General features: G+C 36.1%; 1 protein-coding gene across 1 annotated transcript; it reads left to right on the top strand.

The window, feature by feature from the left end:
* The first annotated feature begins 582 nt into the window (after positions 1-582).
* On the top strand, positions 583-19171 carry LOC148836296 (T-lymphocyte activation antigen CD80-like). The gene is made up of 7 exons (XM_088914717.1): positions 583-634; positions 4958-5018; positions 7178-7226; positions 10413-10745; positions 14425-14730; positions 16204-16322; positions 17797-19171. The coding sequence occupies exons 2-7, from the start codon at positions 5004-5006 to the stop codon at positions 17800-17802; spliced, it is 828 nt and encodes a 275-aa protein (XP_088770843.1). The 5' UTR covers positions 583-634; positions 4958-5003; the 3' UTR covers positions 17803-19171.
* The last annotated feature ends 511 nt before the right edge of the window (positions 19172-19682 follow it).

Consider the following 19682-nt stretch of genomic DNA (forward strand, 5'->3'; position numbering starts at 1 on the left):
CATGTTTTGCAGATTCCTGAAATCAACTATCAGCTCCTTGGTTTTGCTGACGTTGAGCGTGGGGTTGTTGTCTTCACACCACATTTTAAGGAGATTGATTCCTTTTGGATATTGGGTTAGTAAAGTATATTTGTAATTAAATGTATACTTAAGCCTAACATTAATGGAAAACCTTTAAACACAGTGCCCATAGAACTGTTTTCTTTTCATATTTCTTTCAGGATTGGTTTAGACCCACTTGAAAATGTAGGACTGGATTACACAAGCAGTAAATAATGACAAGTGCATACAAGACAGACAGCAGGAGATATTTCTTTACAAAAAGAGTAGTAGATGTTAAGAGCAAATAATCCACTCACAGTGCTGAATCGGATTCCATGGAATATATCAAGAAACGACTGGATTCGATCAATTAGCCTCTAGGAACCAAATGCTACATTGGGTTTCTTATATGTTTACTTGAATTCTTGTGTTAAATAAATACATTCACCTGTACAGTATTATAATATACAGTACTAACAACTCATTTCTGAATTACAGATTTTGCTGTCACACTTTTCCCGGGATGTTGTTTCTGCCCTTCACTGAGACAGTGTGTAATTTCCAACCAAAGTCCTGTTGTCTGTGGTGAGTGGTAAGTCTGATGATTGTATAGGAGGTATGCCCTACACTGATAATTTTACAGATTATCAAAATGGCTAAGTGAGATGATAAATATATACTGTATAAAAATAAAATATATATGAAAAAATAATGGTTTTATTTTGTTTAGAAATAGTTTTCTTTCTATATTTCCCCCATATTGAAACCACCAGCATCTAGTGAACCTGTCTCCCTGCTACAGCCCTCATACAGGCACAAGAGAGCCAAAAACTGTAGCACAAACATCTGTCAGGTTATCAGTTTCTTAGTCAAGCTGCAAACCCCCAGCACCTACAGGAGACTCAGAGAGGTTCCAATCCTTTACCTGCCTACAGAGACACAGGAGTTGCTCTGGTGTGGCACATTGGGAATACTCTTACCAAATCAAACCCAACCTTTAGTATAGGTTCTCTTTAGCATATTTTATTCCACGAAGTGTGGCATCCCTGGCATGCCTGGATATTGACATAGGTTATATCTGGGTGTAGAATGGAACACAGGCATCTCTGTATTATGGGTGTATGATACCCAAGATGGACTTTTTTGCTCCATAGTCATTTAACTGTTCCAAAATGTATTTTCACAATACACATAAAATGTTTTGATCAATGCGACAATCTAAGCCAGCAGCCATATCACCCTGCAACTCACAACTGGCAACCCACTGAATCTAAGCAGGTATACCAAGTACCTTAGCAAACTAAGGTTGCGGCTGGAAGAGGTATTAGAGGGGCCAGTTGGGGGGCACTCACCTTGCGGCTTGTGTGGGTCCTAATGCCCCAGTATAGTGACGGGGACATTACACTGTAAAAAGCTGCAGTCCTTCGGATGAGATGAGAAAAGTCCTGACTCTGTTCTCTATGGTCATTAAAAATCCCAGGGCATTTCTCAAAGAGAGTAGAGGTGTTATCCTGCCTTCCCTTAATATCCAGTATGCACAAGTAATTTCCTGTGTACCTTACAGTGGTACTAGTCCTTTTTTTAACATTAATGAGCTTATTTATCCTGTGAAAGTACAATTCTATGAGATACTTTTTTGTGTTACCAAACAGATTGTATCATTTGCGTAGTGAGTGATTAATAGGGATCATTTTAAAAAGAGTTTATTAGTTCACACCAAGTTTATGTGATAATTTTTGCCATAGGGCATCTAAGAATTTTCTAAGTAGCTATATTTCTCACAGAAGGCATTCCTGATATACTGTGATTATTATGGACAGCAGTATTACTTCCTTGTAACATGATTCCATCATTTTCTGAGTCAGGGTCCTTCAGATGAGATGAGATGTTGATTGTCCCAGCTAAACAAAATAGTTGTCACTAAAAATCCCAGATATTTGGGATCAGCAGTACAGTATTTGTTTGCTGCTTCCTACACACAGGACATTGGTTTCTGGTGATACTGTTTCTGTTTCTTCATCTTTCAGTGAATGTCTTATCAAACCAGTTGGTTCCAAATGTCATTTTACAAAAAAACAGAGAATGTATAACATCAGGACAGGGAGCAATGGGATGGACTTAGATCCAAGCAAAAATGTTTTTTTTCCCAGGACCACAACCACAACTTTTTTCCAGTACCTGTGACTTCATCCTTTAAACTATACTGCACTGTGTTAATACCATGGTGATTATTCCATGGTACATGCTTCTAAAGATTGCTGGAATTATGAATGATGGTTTGTCATAATAAGACAAAGTGGATACCTGCTGAACTCACAGGAAACGACAGAGATAAAAACAATGTACTGTAACATTCAATAAGGAAAGTAAAGGTTAAAACAATCAGTTTCAGGCTTTTCTGGAGTACTGTAGCACAGTGTTATGACATATGTCATATGACATATGTTATGTCATTTCCCAAATCGCTTTATTGTATACGGTGTCACGGGAAACAGGAGCCTACCCGGCAAGCAACTAGCACAAGGCAGGGTCATCCTGGACGGGGCGCCAGTCCATCACAGGGCAAGTACAAGCCAATACATGGGGACAATTAAGAGGCCACGGTAAAGGCAGAGGGGGGAAATTTAGCCCGGACACCAGGATAACTCCCTTCTCTTATGGAGAAATGTCTGGGGATCTTTAATAACAACTGAGAATCAGGACCTCAGTTTAAGACTCATCCGAAAGACAGTGCCCACTACAGTATAGTGTCCCCACCACTATACCAGGACATTAGGACCCACATAGATCACAGGGCGGGCACCCCCCGCTGGTCCTACTAACACCTCTTCCAGCAGCAACTATACCTTCCCAGGAGGTCTGTCATCCAGGTACTGACCAGGCTCAACCCTGCTTAGCTTAATTGGGTAGCCAGTTGAGAGCTGCAGGGTGATATGGCTGCTGGCTCCTAACTTATATAAACGAACTAAATTCTGGCATCATTATAAAAACCTGCTACCTATGAAGATGGTAAAAATGGATGTGAGGTTGCAAATAGCATTACATAGGAAACTGGACAGACACTAGAAAAGTCAAATTGATAAAGACAAAGTGAATGAATGCCTTGCAGGAATCTACCTTAAAAATCTCAGAAGGGTAGCAATGATATCAAAGTAATAAGGTGCTTATGTTGACTGATCAGTGTTTGACTCAGCAAGATACAGTAGACATAAAAACTTTCACCAGGATGTTTTTGAGTATGGTGTTAGGCTTAGAATTTAAATAAGTGGAAGCGATTATACAATGAACAAGTAAGACTTCGTTTAAAGAGCCATACTCAGTTTTGGTTGTCACTTTTCAAAATACATTATAGCTACTGTAATCTTGACAAAGTAACCAGAATTTTCCACAGTCTCAAACACACACAGATGGGTTAAAGGCACTGATTCTGTTTGGTATTGAGCAAAGGACACTGCATGGGAAAGTGAATGAAATAAGTCCAAAATCTGTTACATTTTGACTTAAGTATTAATGTGAAAATAAATTGTAGTGGCCTAGAAAGCATTTCACCTTTTAAGTCAGTAAACTGTATGTGAAAAGGATTTTATCCCGTACTGTTATTCCACATGCTCTGAACTGTAAAACAAATATTCACATACATACATACATAGGTACAATATAAATGGAAAACAATATGTAAGTAACAATATGTATTTGTTTTTGAAAGCCAAGCCACTCTGCTTTAAATTGCCTATAGTATGAATTGTTTTTTGCACTTTTTTTCAGTTGAATCACTGAAATTCAAATGAATACAGTAGCTTCCTTAACAACTTCTAGTCTGTTCTTGTCAGATCTCAAAAGCTAATCAAGGCTCCATCTGTGCTAGGAATGGAAGAAAAACTTCTAAAGAAAATTAAGTTGCTGCTGGAGGCAGTGTTGCTAGACCTGTAGGTGGCACTATACCCTATGGACAAGAATTTTCAAAACCAATGCCTATGTACAGACAATACATAAAGAGGACATTATGTTGTAGGAGGCACTGTCCTTTGAATGAAACATACAAGTTGAGGTTCTGACTGTTGAGGAGTTTAATAATCAATGCTTGATCATTAAAGATGCCATGGCACTGTTAGTGAGTGTAGGGTTGTTAAACACTGATATCCTGGATACTTTCCTTATCATGAGCTGTGTAGTAAGGCTACTGATGCAGAATGACTGCCATACATCACACAGGTGGTGCTTCACTTCAGTAGACGAAGTGGATCTCCTCCTGTATATAAAGCACTTTGAAGTAAAATCAGAATGTAAATCCAAGATATTATTGTTATTAACAGAATGTAAAATTTTGAAAGAAATGCTGGGAATGCATTAGTAGCAATTAATTGTAATGTTAATTTTAATGTTAAAAATAATTCTCCCGTATAAAAGCAGGTTAAAGCTTAAAATAACATGTAACATCTGACTAGGTACAAATACCAATATGAATATATTTGTGCTTTATAAGTAAAAATATTTAATTAAGTTTGATTAATGTCTAAATGTGTTGTATTTGGAATTATTTTGAAGTCCTGTATATTCAGTCTTAATTATGTACTGTTGGTATACATTGATATTTCTATTACATATTTAAGTATTTACCCTCTGAAATTGACGGCTGCCAATTATTTAAATGTTAAGTGCATAATGAGTTTATGCCTCCACTAGAATTGTTTTCAATTCCTGTATAATAGCATGTGCCTAGTGTATCTTGTCAACTATGACTGACACCAAAACATTAAATCATTTAAGAATTACAGTACACTTCTCTGATTTGAGTATGTTTTTCTTTTACTTTTAGTTAATTCTATTCAGGAATTTCCCAAAAGCTCCACTCCCACTTGAACCTCTTACTGTAATTTTAGCCCTCTGACTGTATCTAACCTCTTTTGATTTGAAGGTGATTATCCAGGTTTGCACAAAGTTTTGAAGTTTTCCTGTGGGGGATGTCTTTCATCAAGGTAAGCATATAATAATAATAACTCTTTTGAAATCTAATTTCGTATTCAATTATTCTCGTTTTCCTGCCTGAATTTATTTTAATTTTAACTTCTGTTCTTAAAATGCTTAGAGTAAACTTTGAAAGGCTTCATCTCCTTTAAAGGAAAACACACTATTCCTCTTCCCTCACACACATCTCTAATCCTAGAGGGATATTTGCATTCCACCCAAACTCAGCTGCCGCAGGTACAAACAGACCTGCTGTACTGGAACTCCCTCATTTCCAAAACCACTGTGATCAAGATATACAGTAATACACCATAAAAAGGATTGTTAATCAGTGTTCTACAATTGAAGATGAATTGCTAATGGAAAGTATTTGGATTTTATCAATTAACTATGGCATGGTAAAGGCGCAGTAATGTGCTGTAAAGCTAACTGAATCCATGGTAAAACATACAGTAGTACAGGTACAATAAAGCAGTAATACAGATGCAAAGCAAAATCAACATGTGATGTTACCATGGCAACCCATCATACAGGAAGCCTTTTACTGCATGGAAACTTCATAGATTTTTATGTAATGTTGACAGATTCATAGTTAGATAAAGAATCTGTAATAGTATTTTTTCATAATTCTCAAAATTTGGAAGTGCAGCCTTCTTTTTTTAAATGAAAAATTATTTATTGATTGAAAAAGAAGACAATTTGGTTTAGCAAAACGGGAGGATATTTTCATAACAGCTGCACAGTTTCATTTTCATTTCATAATGTCACTAAGGCTTCATTAGGTGCTATTGGGCAATCCAACATTAAAAAAATAATAAGTTATATTTAATTGTAAATTGTTAATTAAATTTAATTTACAATACATGTAAATTACACATATTATGCAAAATTAATAAAATAAGCAGATATTTTAGTTTTGATTTCTGTCAAAACTTTATTACGAAAGAAAATGATAATGCCTTTTGTAAGGTTTAGTAAATATGAAAATGTGTTGAAACACTAATTTAATTCATAAATGAACTGTATTCTTTTTCTGGCACAAACAAAATTAAGAACATATTTTTTCTGTTGTATTGGGAGCTGGTGCTCTAAGAACTAATTGTCAATTTTGTAATGTCACCAGCTTATTGAATATTAATAATTAAACTATTATTTCAAATTTTTACTAAAAACATGCTGATAGCCTAAAACATTCACAGATCTGTATATAATTACATTGCATGTGAACAAATGGTGTCTGTTTCCCTGTCTTCCATACAAATCTCATTCCTCAAATTGGTAAGACCATTTATTAAGGGGATCAGCACATTTAACTTTGAAGGATTTTAACTGTTTTTAAGGATCTTTATTTTATTCCTATATTCCTTTAATAATTACAGCTTTAAGGAAACAATTCAGAACAATATTCACTAGCCAAATCAATAGGAACACCCAGGAAAATTAATAGACTCTCATTGGCAGGCAATGTGTGGCCGGTTTGAGAAGTGTGTACTGTCCCAGATCTCAATCCTGTTAGAGACTGGCGGAACTGATGGAGCATTTGTTCAGTATAACATATCAGTGTTCTCATCACATTCATTAAAACAAGCTCTTTCAAAATGTTATGTATCATGCAAATGTTCTTTAACTATATGTTCTTTAAGATTGGTTGTCTCCACAAATAAAAATAGAAAATGAATGCTTGTGTTTGTACATTAACATAGAAGAAGGATTACAACAAACAACAGAAAGCCATTTGACCCATATAGCCTGTTAGGTAGTTAGTCCCTAACTCATTGGTGGACTTCGCTTTTTCATGAAAACAGTACAGGATGCCAGTTGTGTGACTGGACAACCTGTTCTGTACTCCTGTAACCCTTTGCATTAAGAATTACCTCCTCTTCTTGGTTTTAAATGTGTCGATCCCAAAGAAGTCCACTGGGTTGAGAATCAACAGACACAATTTTTCTTTTTACCAGACACAAGACACAAATTTTATACCACCATATTTTACCATGCAACACATGCATTTAACCTTTTTGAGCACATAGTCAAAAATATACATTTAAAATTATTTGTAATAAATTCAAAATGAATTTGGAAATCATTCCTTCTTAAAGCATTCATAACTATTAAAATTATTTAATTGTATTTACATGTCTATAGCAATGACTATTATATTCTTTCTCAGTTTACCACAGCTGTGAAGTATAGCATGTTCATCCTGGTTTTCATGCTAGGTAAGATTCTATTTCCATTTCCACTTAGAACTGGTTTAATGTGTATTTAACAAAAACCCTAGGACATACAGTGCAGTAATGATAATGTCTGTCAATATCAACATCTTTGTTGCCAATAAATGTATGATTACACCAGTCACATCCATTCCATGCTGCAACGTGGACAGCATGGACATTAGTGCTGCTGTCTTGTAGCTCTTGGTTCCAGGGGGTTGATTCCATCCTGGAACGCCTTCTTGTTTGCTACCTTTCTTATTTTTTCATTTGTGGATGCTACATGTTATCATGACCCATGAAGAGATGGATATTCTCCCAGCTGGTCCAATTTCTTCCCCTCCCAAATGTGGCTACGTTACCTTTACATGTCTCTGTAATAGACTGGTGTCTTGTTTAATGTGTGGTCCCACTTGCACCCTCTGTTTCCAGGATAGGCCCCGGATTGTCATGACCCTTACCAGGAAAAAGGAGATTCGTGATAGTGATTGCAGGACACAAAAACCTGCTCAGAAGTGAGAGTTTCCAAGTGGTTCAAGCAGTAAAATTCCTCTAGTCAGGGGAATATAATTGTTACAGTATCTGTATAGTATATAAAGTTATAGTGCGTACTGTAGATCACTAATTTTATTTTGATAAACACTACAGTTATATACAGAACATCTATACCCTCATCCAAACGTTTTGCCTTTTTTGACATTTAGCCGGGACTTAAAATGCATTAAAGTAGTTTTTCATTTATCTACACATCTTACCTCACATCCTACCTCACAACTTCGAAGTGAAAACATATTCATTGAAAACAAAAAATGAAATTGTTTGGTTAGATAAGTGACCACCCTTTTGTAATAACAATCCTAAATTAGCTTGCCTTCAAAGTCACACACCAAGTTAATTGGCCACCACTTGTGTTATATTGTAATGATTCTTGTGATTTCAAGATAAATTCAGCAGTTCCTGTAGGTTCACTCTGCTGGGTAGGGCATTTTATAGTAAAGACTCATGCATGAGCACCAGAGAGCTTTTAAAATAACACTAGGACATAATTTCTGAAAAGAACAGTCACAGAGATGAGTATAAAAAACACAGGCCTTGAGTATCTCCTGGAGCATAGTCAAGACAATTATTAAAGAGTGGAAGATGTGTGGCACCACCAAGAACCTACCTAGATCAAGACATCTCTCCAAACTGGATAACTGAGCAAGAAGGAGAAAGGCTACTAAGAGATTAATGGCAACTTTGAAAAAAGCTACAGGATTTTATGCACATACAGTATATTTATATGTGACAAAAGTACCCCAAGCACTCCACAAACTTGGTCTGTATGGCAGGATAGCAAGAAACTATTACTGAAAACTGCAACGAAGCATTTAAGTGATACTGCAAACATGTGGCAACAGGTTTTGTACTCTGACAACACTTATATGGAATGTTTTGGTCTAAGTGCAATGCATTACATTTGATGCAAACCCAACACAGCACATCAACAAAAAAAGCCGTCCCTACCATAAAGCAGGGCGGTAGCAGTATCATGTTATGGGGTCTTATCTGCGGGATCAGCAGCACTCATCAGGATAGAAGGGGAAATTAAAGAAGCAAAGTAAAGTCCTTGAGGAAAACCTGCTGCCCCGTGCAAGAAAGATTAAACTAGGACAGAACAGCCTATGCTACTCTAGAGTGGCTAAGGAATGAAAAGGTAAATGTCCTTGAGTGGTCTAGTTAGAACCCTGAGCTAGATACTTTTGACAGTTTGGCAGAACATGAAGTCCATCAACACTACCCAGGGGATTTACCAGAACTTGAATAGTTTTGACCACACATTGCAAAATCTAGATGTGCAAGGCTGGTAGAGGCACATCCCAGCAGACTCACAGAGTTAACTGATGCCAAAAGTGCAACTACCAACTACCAACTCCGGAGGTTGGAGATCCAATTCTGATATTTTAGTTTTGTACTTTCATTAATATTTGTTAAATTAAAAAATAAAAGTAAAAGTGTGAAGTAAGATGTATACATATGAGATGAAAAAACATAATTTAAAACCTTCATTCATTTAAAGCATGAATCTCTGAGGCACTGACTCAACAAAATATGAAAAAAGTTCAAGGCTGTGTAGATTTTCTATACGCACTGTATGCAGTCCCTTCCAGATGTATTCATATCCTAGTAAAAAAAGGAAATAAAATAGCATGTAAGAAATTCCTTAACATGTTGCCATGTTAACTTAATATCATTGCACAGAACAATGTAATATTTTTCAGAAAATAATTGAATTCCAAGAAAATATTACTTTTCTCTGAGTAGTGCTAGATACTCCTCTGACATGCACATATTGTACCTCAAGGTTTTTTAATAATTTTACGAGCTACCAGCTGCACAGTGCCTTGTAGGAAAGTGAGCTATTACTGGAGGGGGAACACTCCCTCTCTGGCTCCATTATATACCCCAGCTGACACAAGTGCATCTTAACTTTGCAAGTAGTGTACCACCACTGTGAGGATCGTAGTTACTGTCAGACAATGCATTGATCCGGATCTGAACCTGTGCTGTCTGGCCTGCAAGGCTTCAGTCTGTTTTTCAAATGGGACCTTTACTGATTCAACCACTTGGGAGCTAACACTTGGCAGGTCTTTCCAAAGGAAATATATTGTTCACTGTATATTAATAATATTACTAAAAATAAATATTTACTGAATTATCATTGTAGTTGCTAGATATGAAAACACGAAAGAAAGGACCACAAACTTGAGATGCTGATGGAAACTAAATGCCATAGAGCTGTAGTAATTAGATATCGTAAAAGAACGCCAAAAAATAATGACAAACATATTTGTTAATACAGTATGCTTTTAATGATATAGAAATCATATTTAGTACTAAAAATAAGTTAATGTCACAGCTATTTGGTTATTTATTTCTTAAATTAAATTCAGCAACTTCAGATAACTAAGTTGTTCTGTGCATTTTTAACTCATACCTGTTTGGGAGTTTTAACGTCCACAGATTTAAGAATAGGCCACAGAGGTTAGAGGTATCTTTTACAAACAATTGCATTACTATTCTCTCAAAAGTAACATGTGGGCATAGGTTATGCATTGTGTGCCAGAACTTTGAAGCTTAAGTTCAAACCTTCTTACAGTTAATCTGTAGCATGGTTCCAAAAGTGATCAACTTGTCTTCTTATGTCAACAGGATGCACACCTTCAAACACATCATCCTTGAATGTGACAGTTGGAGGAATTGCTAAAATGCCATGTGGACTCCAAGATGAGCCATTAGAGGATCAAATTTTGTACCTACAAAAGGGTCAATTGGTACTGTTTGAACTGAAACATGGGACCCCAATAACAGAACATTTAAACCCTCAGTACTTGAACCGCACCTGGAAGGACCCAAACAGCTTGTCTGTCTTTTTTAAAGGTATCCAACTAAATGATGAAGGGGAATACAACTGCATTGTTCTTCACAAGACACGTTCAGGACATTCTAAAACACATTCATCAACCATCACTTTGAACATCTTCAGTAAGTTTTTTTTTTTTAATTTTGAGATAATACTTTATTTCTTTTCAAATTTTGGAGAATTTATGTCACTTTCGGAATTTGTCAACAGTTGTTTAAATTCTGCTCACATCTACTGTATCTGTGCATTCCTTGTCCCAACATGGAAGAGCTGTTGGCTACCTGCAAGCATGCAGTAACACAACCAGTGCAGTTCCACACTGCAAATCCAGAGAGCAAAGCAGATGTGTTTAGTAAGGTAGAAATTACCCACACAATCTATAAGGTCACAGACCACCAGCCATCTGAGCAAATCCTTGAGGACTCTGAGCCCAACCATTCCTGAAGGTGCTTAGCCAATAGTTCATTGCTATATGGGCATTATTGCATAGTTCTGTACGGAAGTACTGGTCTGGAATTTATGATTCAGACCATGTTGCCATTAACACCTCTTCCAACAGCAAACTCTGCTGAGTTCCCAAGATCTTGAAATGTCAGGCTTTAAGGTGGTGTAACTGATGGTAAATGATACATTTACATCATTTTCATCATTCCTTAATTTGCCCCCACTAATGATCACTTGTTACTAAACAAAAGTCTAAAATGTCATGCATATACAGCTTGCATTGTATAAAAACACACTAAATTACTAGAAATGTCGAAGTTGAAGAAATGATTAGTGTTACTCATTTATCAGAAGGTGTCCCCACATTAAGACTTGAAAATGCGGACAGAAGGGAGATTTGAAAGAAAGCTTCTTAAAATTAAAACAGGGTCTTTATTATTTAGGAATTTATTAAGGAATAAGAAGTAATCAATCACTTAGAAGTTCAGATTACTTTACTTATAGCTTCCAAATCTTAACCCATAGTTCCTTCCAAAAGTATTGGGACCGCAAAGTCCAAAACTGTTATCTTTGCTTTATAGTCAAGCAATTTGTATTTGTGATCATGAGATTAATATTGAAAGGTGCAATAAATTCAGTTTTGCTCCTGGATAATAGACTGCAGTAGACTGCTTCGATGTTGATGTCTTGAAGCTGAAGCCCATCTGGCCCATTTGGTAGCTAGATGATCCAATCCAGTTGTTTCTTGAAAGAAACCGGGATATTGGATTTGATAGCATGATTGAGAAGCTAGACACTTCAACAACCCTTTGGGTAAAAAAGTGCCTCCTGTTCTTGATTTTAAATGTATTTCCACTGAATTTGTCAGTGCCTTAAAGAAGTTTGAATACTTGAATCCGATCCACTCATAGTTTCAGACTAAAACGGTTTAGTAAGTGTAAATACAGTATATGCTATAGAGGTAATGAGAAAATATTAGAAACTATATCACAAATTCAATAGGAAAACCTAAACCTTAGACATCAAATACTATATACAATACCAACAAAACAGCCAATGGAATTTTTTGGAATATATTTTTAAGTCAATTTGTTAACTTATCTCAGAAGATTATATGTTTATATGTATGATATATGCTTAAAGGTAGCAAGAGAGAGGGATAAAAAACAAAAATGTAAATTTGGGACAGATAAAGACAGACAAACCTGTTTTATCCAATCACAATCATTACTGACTTTTGCTCTGTTTATAACTCAAGCTCATACCTCTTCTTGCATTTTTTTTTGCCTTCATCCCGTCTCCACCCCATCTCCACATTAGCAGCAACCCTCTTGGTGTATTCCCCTCTGAATTCGGGTCAAACCTCCTCATCCAATGGCCAGGGGTTAACCCAGGGGTTAATATACTGTAATATTCAATGAACTACAGAAGGGCATTGCTGCCATCAAGAAAAATGATCTTGTGATTATGTAAGCATTATCTTGTCATTACAAGATAGAAATGAATCTTGTTATTACAAGAAATAACTTGTCATTCTTAGAAGATAGACCATTATCAAGAATTATGAGATACAAATGATCATTTGAGTGTATAAACAAACTATTTCATTGTGCAATGACAGTGCCTAGAAGCTATTAATTGCTCAGCTGGAAATTTAGGTTTAGTGTTGGGAGACACTGTTCAACGCTGCAGAACGTGCATGGAATTATTTTCGACATGATGAAATGTTACAATTTGTAGCTAATGTGAACACAATCATTATAAGCATAACGACACTCAAATGTACACTTTAGCAAGGAAGACTGCATTGTGCAGTCAATTCCACTGCTTAAAACTGAAAGTAAACTATTGATAATGTAGGTATTGTATGGTAATTGTGTTATCAGCTGATTGGTTCCAATACTCATTTGTTCCATTTTTAATGCTGATCATTATTGAAACATTTAAAATTTACCATGTTAATAATTAGAACAAGATCCAGTGTTATGTGGTTCTGCTGATCAAAAAGAATTGTGAAAATTTACAGTAACCTTAAGCTAAGAAATCTGGTTAAAATGTGTTTTTCACATTTGTGTTTAGCCCTGTTTAGCCCCAAACTGTTTTTATTTTCTTCTGTGGAATTGTTCCTCATGAATCAAATAAAAAAAAAACATGACAAAAAATAAATATTAAAAGTAGAAAAAACATGAAAATTTCCTTCTTAGCAACTGCAGGCTATGAGAAAGGAAAAACTTTTTTTTACTGAAACGGAAAGAAACAGAAGAAAAGATGATGATCAGTCCTTGTGTTTGTATCTCTTAAATCTAGAATAAAGGTGAAGTATCATATGCTGATGACTTAGTGTAGTGTAATACATGTGTACATTTAAAAATAGAAAACAATTACAGTAACACTAATGTACTGTACAGTGATATTTTCTTTCCTATTTCCTTCATACCTATGAAGAAAAGAAATCATGTTAAGGTTAGCACTTAATAACTGCAAACCTGCACTTCCATTGTGGCCCACAATATTTAGATCTTTATGTCTAGACTTTGAAATGTGATATGAATTCAAATTGTAGCAGTTTCTGTTTTCAGTTGTGTCAGTTTAAAAAAGACATTTTTAAACTGGCTTCCTTACTGCATTTGTTCAATCTGTTTTGTTTTTGTGCTGAAATCTCAGTGTTTTGTAGAAAAAGTCACACCACAGGACGTGCAGCGTGCAGCTTTTTACATTCCATCCTAGAGACAGCTCCTGTTTCATGGTGTATAATATAGCAAGAGATGAGCATTGTCCTCTGGGGTGAGAAGTTAACTGGCGCTCCATGATATGGGCAAAAAAAAAGAAAAATTAAGGATCAGGATCTTAGTACTTAAATTAAGCAGTGTTAATCATTTAATGATACATACCCCAATAGCCCTTTGACAGAATGGCTTCATCCTGTATTATAGATCTCCATAGTAGACGTGTATTCCCCCAGAAGTCCCTAATTCCAGACTGCACACTCAGAGTGACAGGGCATTGTTTTTCTTCTACTAAACTGAAATTGTCCCAAGCTTACTAGAGACTACAATTTTAAAAAGAAACATTGTTTTTTAGTAAGATTCAGTTTAAACAATAAGTTTTCTATTCCTTTCTAGTTCAGTTTTAACTTGGTAATATAAAAAATCACTGTTAACCTGTGGGGTTTCTCTGCTTTATCATTGAGTCACTAGGCTTCCAGCATTTTCAGAGAAATAAAATGAAAAGGTAAAAATAATCATATTTTAATTTTATATCTGAAATTCAAGAAACCTGGTCCTAGAATACTGAAAATTATACACTTTTAATTTCTGCCTACAGCATCATTGTTTTTCATTATTCATTTTTCCACAGAAGACTTCAATGTCCCAGTAATCATCAAAATGACATCTGATAGTTATCTGAACTGTGGAGTTCCCATCAATCTCACCTGCATCTCCAGCCAGGGCTACCCAGAGGACACGTTGTCTTGGGACGTGAAAGAGAAAAATGCCACCTGGCAAGATTGTGAGATAATTAAAACTGAAGCAGTGAGGGATCCTCACACCCAGCTGTTCAACCTCACCAGTGTCATGCAGATCAGGCTCACAAAAACTCTGACCATCTGTTGCTCAGTCAGAAACAGCTCAATTGTAATGGAAGTGAAATGCAATGATACAGGTGAGAGCTTATTATTGTTTTTTTCAGTTTTGTCAAGCACAACCACAGCATTTTCAATCCTGAACTTGCAGCACTAGGCATCTCCAATTACCTAATTAATCAAACCTTGAAATTATCTAGAAATTACATAAATCAGACATTTAAGGTATTTTTAGTTTCTGAGAAGATAATATTTTTTAGTTTGCTGCATGCAGGTTACTTGTGAATATGCCCTGAGAAGCAGTGGAGTGTCGTACTGTAACTGGAACCACAGGGAATACATTCCCCTGTAAAATGAGGGCGGTGACATGTCTGCTGCCCATCACAGTTCAGGTCCATGGGGATGTGATTTTCATGTTTCTGTTGATATGAATACATTTCATTTTTACATACAGTATACCATTTTCACAGAATAGTTTCACTTTACCATCACCTTATAGACTATAATCTCTAGCTCCTTAAGGACTACTGTATCTCAAGAAGAAGTTAAAAGTCTAATTTAACAAATTAGCAATTCACATAAGTACCTATTTAATGCTGTGAGAGCTCTGAAGAAAGGAAAACCATCACAGTATCCCCATATCACAGATAACAGGTGTGAAGCCCAGGATTGAAAACATCGAAAAATATGTACTACAATGCCAGTACATAGCTTTGCAAAATTTACAAAATATGTCTAACAGGTAAGATTCTAAGAAATACAGAAGGTTAGGAAAGCTTTCAAAATTCAAGCAACAAGTAGAAGTCTATAATGGAAATTCCTGGGGTTTTCTCAGATAAGAGTGTATATGGAGTTTCCATGAGTATTAATTAAAGTGTATGCTAGTCACTCATCCAGTGTGTGCCAAAAGAAAAAGTGAACTGGCATGTATGCAATTTCATGTTCTGTAATGTCTATTGGAGGGAAAAAAAAGTGAGTTTCATTTCTGGTATCTACCCTGTACAGAAGAAAAAGATATATGTGCATAGATGTTGGTACACTTTGAGGGGCAGAGACTCCATAAAGGTGGAATCAGCACTGGGACAAGGCTACAGCCTGCACAATGCACCATTCCCAGTGACAGTACAATGAGGTACGATGAGGAGCAAAGTTCAGCTAGGTTGTTTTGAACACAAAGGTAATCTTTTCTTGTGCTGAGACTGCAGGCAAAGAGGCTGAGCGAAGCCTGTTTTCGCTGTCAGGAGGAATAAAAAACTGTTGTTACATTAATGGCATTGAAACCAAAGTGGGAAATAATGTTTTAGTAGTGGCTTTTTATAGGTCAGCAGAAGACTAGCTACCTGACTGATAGCCTAGATGGAGCTCTAACCAGGGAGCTGGTTTGGTTTGTGAAGCCCAGCTGTGGTAGCCAACACCCCAAGGCAGCAAAATATAAGTCAAGAATTTTGTAATGCTTTAAAAATCTAATAATGGTGATAAATATAATGAAATGTCCTTTACATAAGTATTTTTCATATTGAGAATATTAATATTTTCTCTTTCACTCTTTTAAGTGCGCATAGACCCTTTAGTTCCTCCTCCTAGTTCAAGACATGCCACAGGAGCTGGGATTGCAGTGTGTTTTTTTGTGCTGCTTCTGATTGGAATCATCATCAGAAAAGTGGTCCAGCAGGTATGTTTCTAGTTGGTTGTTTTCCAAGTGCTAAATTATTTTCTGATGTCTTCTAAATACTGTATAGGCAATAACAATAAAGTTGTGTGTGAGGAATAACTTTATGAATGTCCATATGGCAAATTAATTGATTGGTTCCAGAGAAAACTGTCACAGTGCATGATGATGTACAGTTGTATGTAAACTATACAACTGTACATCATCAGTTGAAAACTGATGAAACCAAGAAAAATCAAGTGTTTTATTTTTTTCAATCTGTTAAATTCAGCAAATAAATAGTAACTGTGCATTAATATTTGCAGAAACATGTCAAGTTTAAGTTTGTTCGCTGCAGAGGTTGTGTTAACTTCTTTTCACTTAGAAAATCAACAAAACGTGTAATTTGGCCAGGGGTGCCCAAACTTTTGCATAAAACTGTAGATCAGTTATGTGGTCACTGATGCCCAGTGACATCTTACCACTCTCATGTGGTAGCAGTGCAATGACAAAAAAACAGCCTTCATTTGCTAATGATTTAAATTTCACTTTTAAACTGAACATTGACCCAAAGCACATGACTGACGCTACACTGGAATGACTAATCAAGAAGAAAGTGAATGTCCTTGAGAGTCCCAGTCAAAATCCTAACTTGAATATGATAGAAAAAATGCAAACTTGATAATTGCAGTCCATCATTTATCCCCAATGAACCTTTGTCAAAATTGCAATCGTGTTGCTTGTAAGAATAGGCAAAATTGTACTAAAATGGCAAAATTGGTCAACAATTTTGACAGTAATTGCTTTCAAAGTGCTTCCACCACATACTGACCGAGACAGCTTAATACAGTATTTACAAACAGTAAATTTCACTTCATATATAATCTTTTCAGGTTTTACTGATATTCAGTTTGCCAATTTCATTTTTGAATAAAAAAAAACATGGGTATTACATGGGTTCAGCCATGTGCTTTGGCTGTTTTTGAGATTTATCTTAATCTTATTTAAAAGTATTATTGGCAGGTGTATAAAACAATTCATTTGATTCTTTCATTAAATTATACCTGATTAAAAACATTCATCTTAATGTGGAAAAAAATTAATGTTGCATTTTCTCAACATATTGTAGCAACCAGTACTCATCTTTGTCGTCGCACTTAACCTTTATTGATCTACTGATGGTTAAAAGACTCCTCAAGGTTCTTCCATAGGAGCACAAGAAAGATGACAAAAAGACTGACAATTACCCCACTTTTTGGTTTTATGGTTGCATATAGTTTACTGGCCCAAGATCAGTTCTTTTCTCCAAGATTTCTTTTAGTCTATTGACCATTCTCCACTTTACTCTGCCTTTTATCCCTGTGTGCATTTTAATGTACAGTATATACATTCATAAATATATAAATATATATAATTTATATTGATATATAAATTGGGTGCATGAAATTTTAAAACATGAAAAGCATTAAAACACTTAAAATGTTTTTTTTTCTTATAGGAGTAAAATGAAATAAGGAATGAACAATGATTTTTCTAATCAATAGTCCATGCTGCTAAGAAGTTTACAATATTTAATACATTTTTCATGGTGCCAAAAAATAGTTTGACAAGTAGTTTCTCAAGTTGAAGATCTTTGATTAAATCTTTCTACCCAGAAGCAGTGCTTGAAATGAAATGGGAATGTTCCACTCTTATGAAAAACAGTCACATTTGTAAATATGCAGTCCTCTTACTAAAAGCCAAAGGACACCGAGTGAAATATCAGGATATTTTGAAATAGAATGTCTGCTGGAAGATGTTCCTTCTCTGGAATAACACTCCTACTGACAACTTAAAACTGAAAGGCTGCCCATGCCCTGGATCTACAGAGATGATGAATGTGCCTCCTATAAAGGACGATCTTTATCAAAGACAAGTCATGGAGCCTTGCATAACTAGGAGGCTTTTCTGATTGGACATTGCTTACTACTACCTTCTGGCCTCCATTTTCTGAACATTTCCTTACATTTATACAGCACTTTTCTGGAAACTCCATTCAAAGCACTTTACTGGTAATGTGGACTCCCCTCCATCACTATTACCAATGTCCAGCACCCACCTGGATGATGTGATGGCAGGCTTAGTGCACCAGGACGCTCAACACACATCAGTAGGGAGCAGAACGGAGTGATGAAGCCAATTCATTGATGGAGATCATTAGGAAGCCATGAGTGGTAAAGGCCAATGGGAAATTTGGCCAGGACGCCGGGGTAACAGCCCAATTTTTTTCTAGAATCGCCCTGGGATTTTTAATGACTACAGTCAGGACCTTGGTTTTACGTCTTATCCGAAGGACGGCGCCATTTTGGGTGAGCGCCCCCTGCTGGCCCCACTAACACCACTTCCAGCAGCAACCTTAGTTTTCCTCAAGAGTTCTACCAACCAGGTACTGACTGGGCTCACACCTGCTTAGCTTCAGTGGGTTGCCAGTTGTGAGTTGGAATGCGATATGGTTCAGAATAACATTTTTTCCAGGGGGTCTCCATTCTAGCTCTGGATGGCCAGTGTGAATGTCTTCCACCAACACCTCCAGCACTGGAGCCTTTACTACCCACGTTATTTAGGAGAAGAAATAGAAGCGGGCCATAATTTTTTGTTATGGCTTAACACTGTTGGGACAGTTTTTTTACTTCTAGATCAAGTAGGAGCTAGAATGTAACTTTCACATAAGTTTAGTTTACTGAAAAACAAGCTTGTTGTACTGATGTTTTGCAACCATAGCCTAATAATGTGCCAGAAAGATTGATTTCAAGGTGTCTTTATCGAATGGTGTGCTATATTTAAGGGCAGATTAATTCTCTCAATTTTCTATTGTCCATGTGTACAAACAATAATGCATTTTATATTATAGCAATTATCCTTGATGTACATTGTGTCAAAATATCTATTCATATATACATTTACCTTTCTCTTTGGCAGTACCTCTTTTAAAACTACTGCAATTCAGATTTGGGGAAATTAATTTATGACATCAAAACACTCCACTGCAACTATAAACAGCAGGGTTGATGTGCTGTACTACATTCCATATTGTGTATATATTAGCTTCTGTATATCATACAGCCATTAAAGAAACTTTAAACTGATTCAAGAGAAATGTCTTGCGTACAAAGTCCTCCTATTGGGATTTTTAGCTGAGACTAAAATCAATCAAATCATTTTTTTCCTCTCAGTAATCCAGAATGAGACTGGTAGAATTTATGTGAAATCTTGGTAGAGATGGGACAATCACCCCCCCCCCCACCCCCTCTAACAAGGTTAGAGCAGTTTCAAAGACTTTCAAAGATGGTTATCTCCTTTCTCCATTTACCATTTTCTATGGCATTGCAAAGCCTCCTCATCAAA

This window comes from Atractosteus spatula, chromosome 4, assembly GCF_055471065.1.
Source record: "Atractosteus spatula isolate fAtrSpa1 chromosome 4, fAtrSpa1.hap1, whole genome shotgun sequence".
Taxonomy (NCBI): domain Eukaryota; kingdom Metazoa; phylum Chordata; class Actinopteri; order Semionotiformes; family Lepisosteidae; genus Atractosteus; species Atractosteus spatula.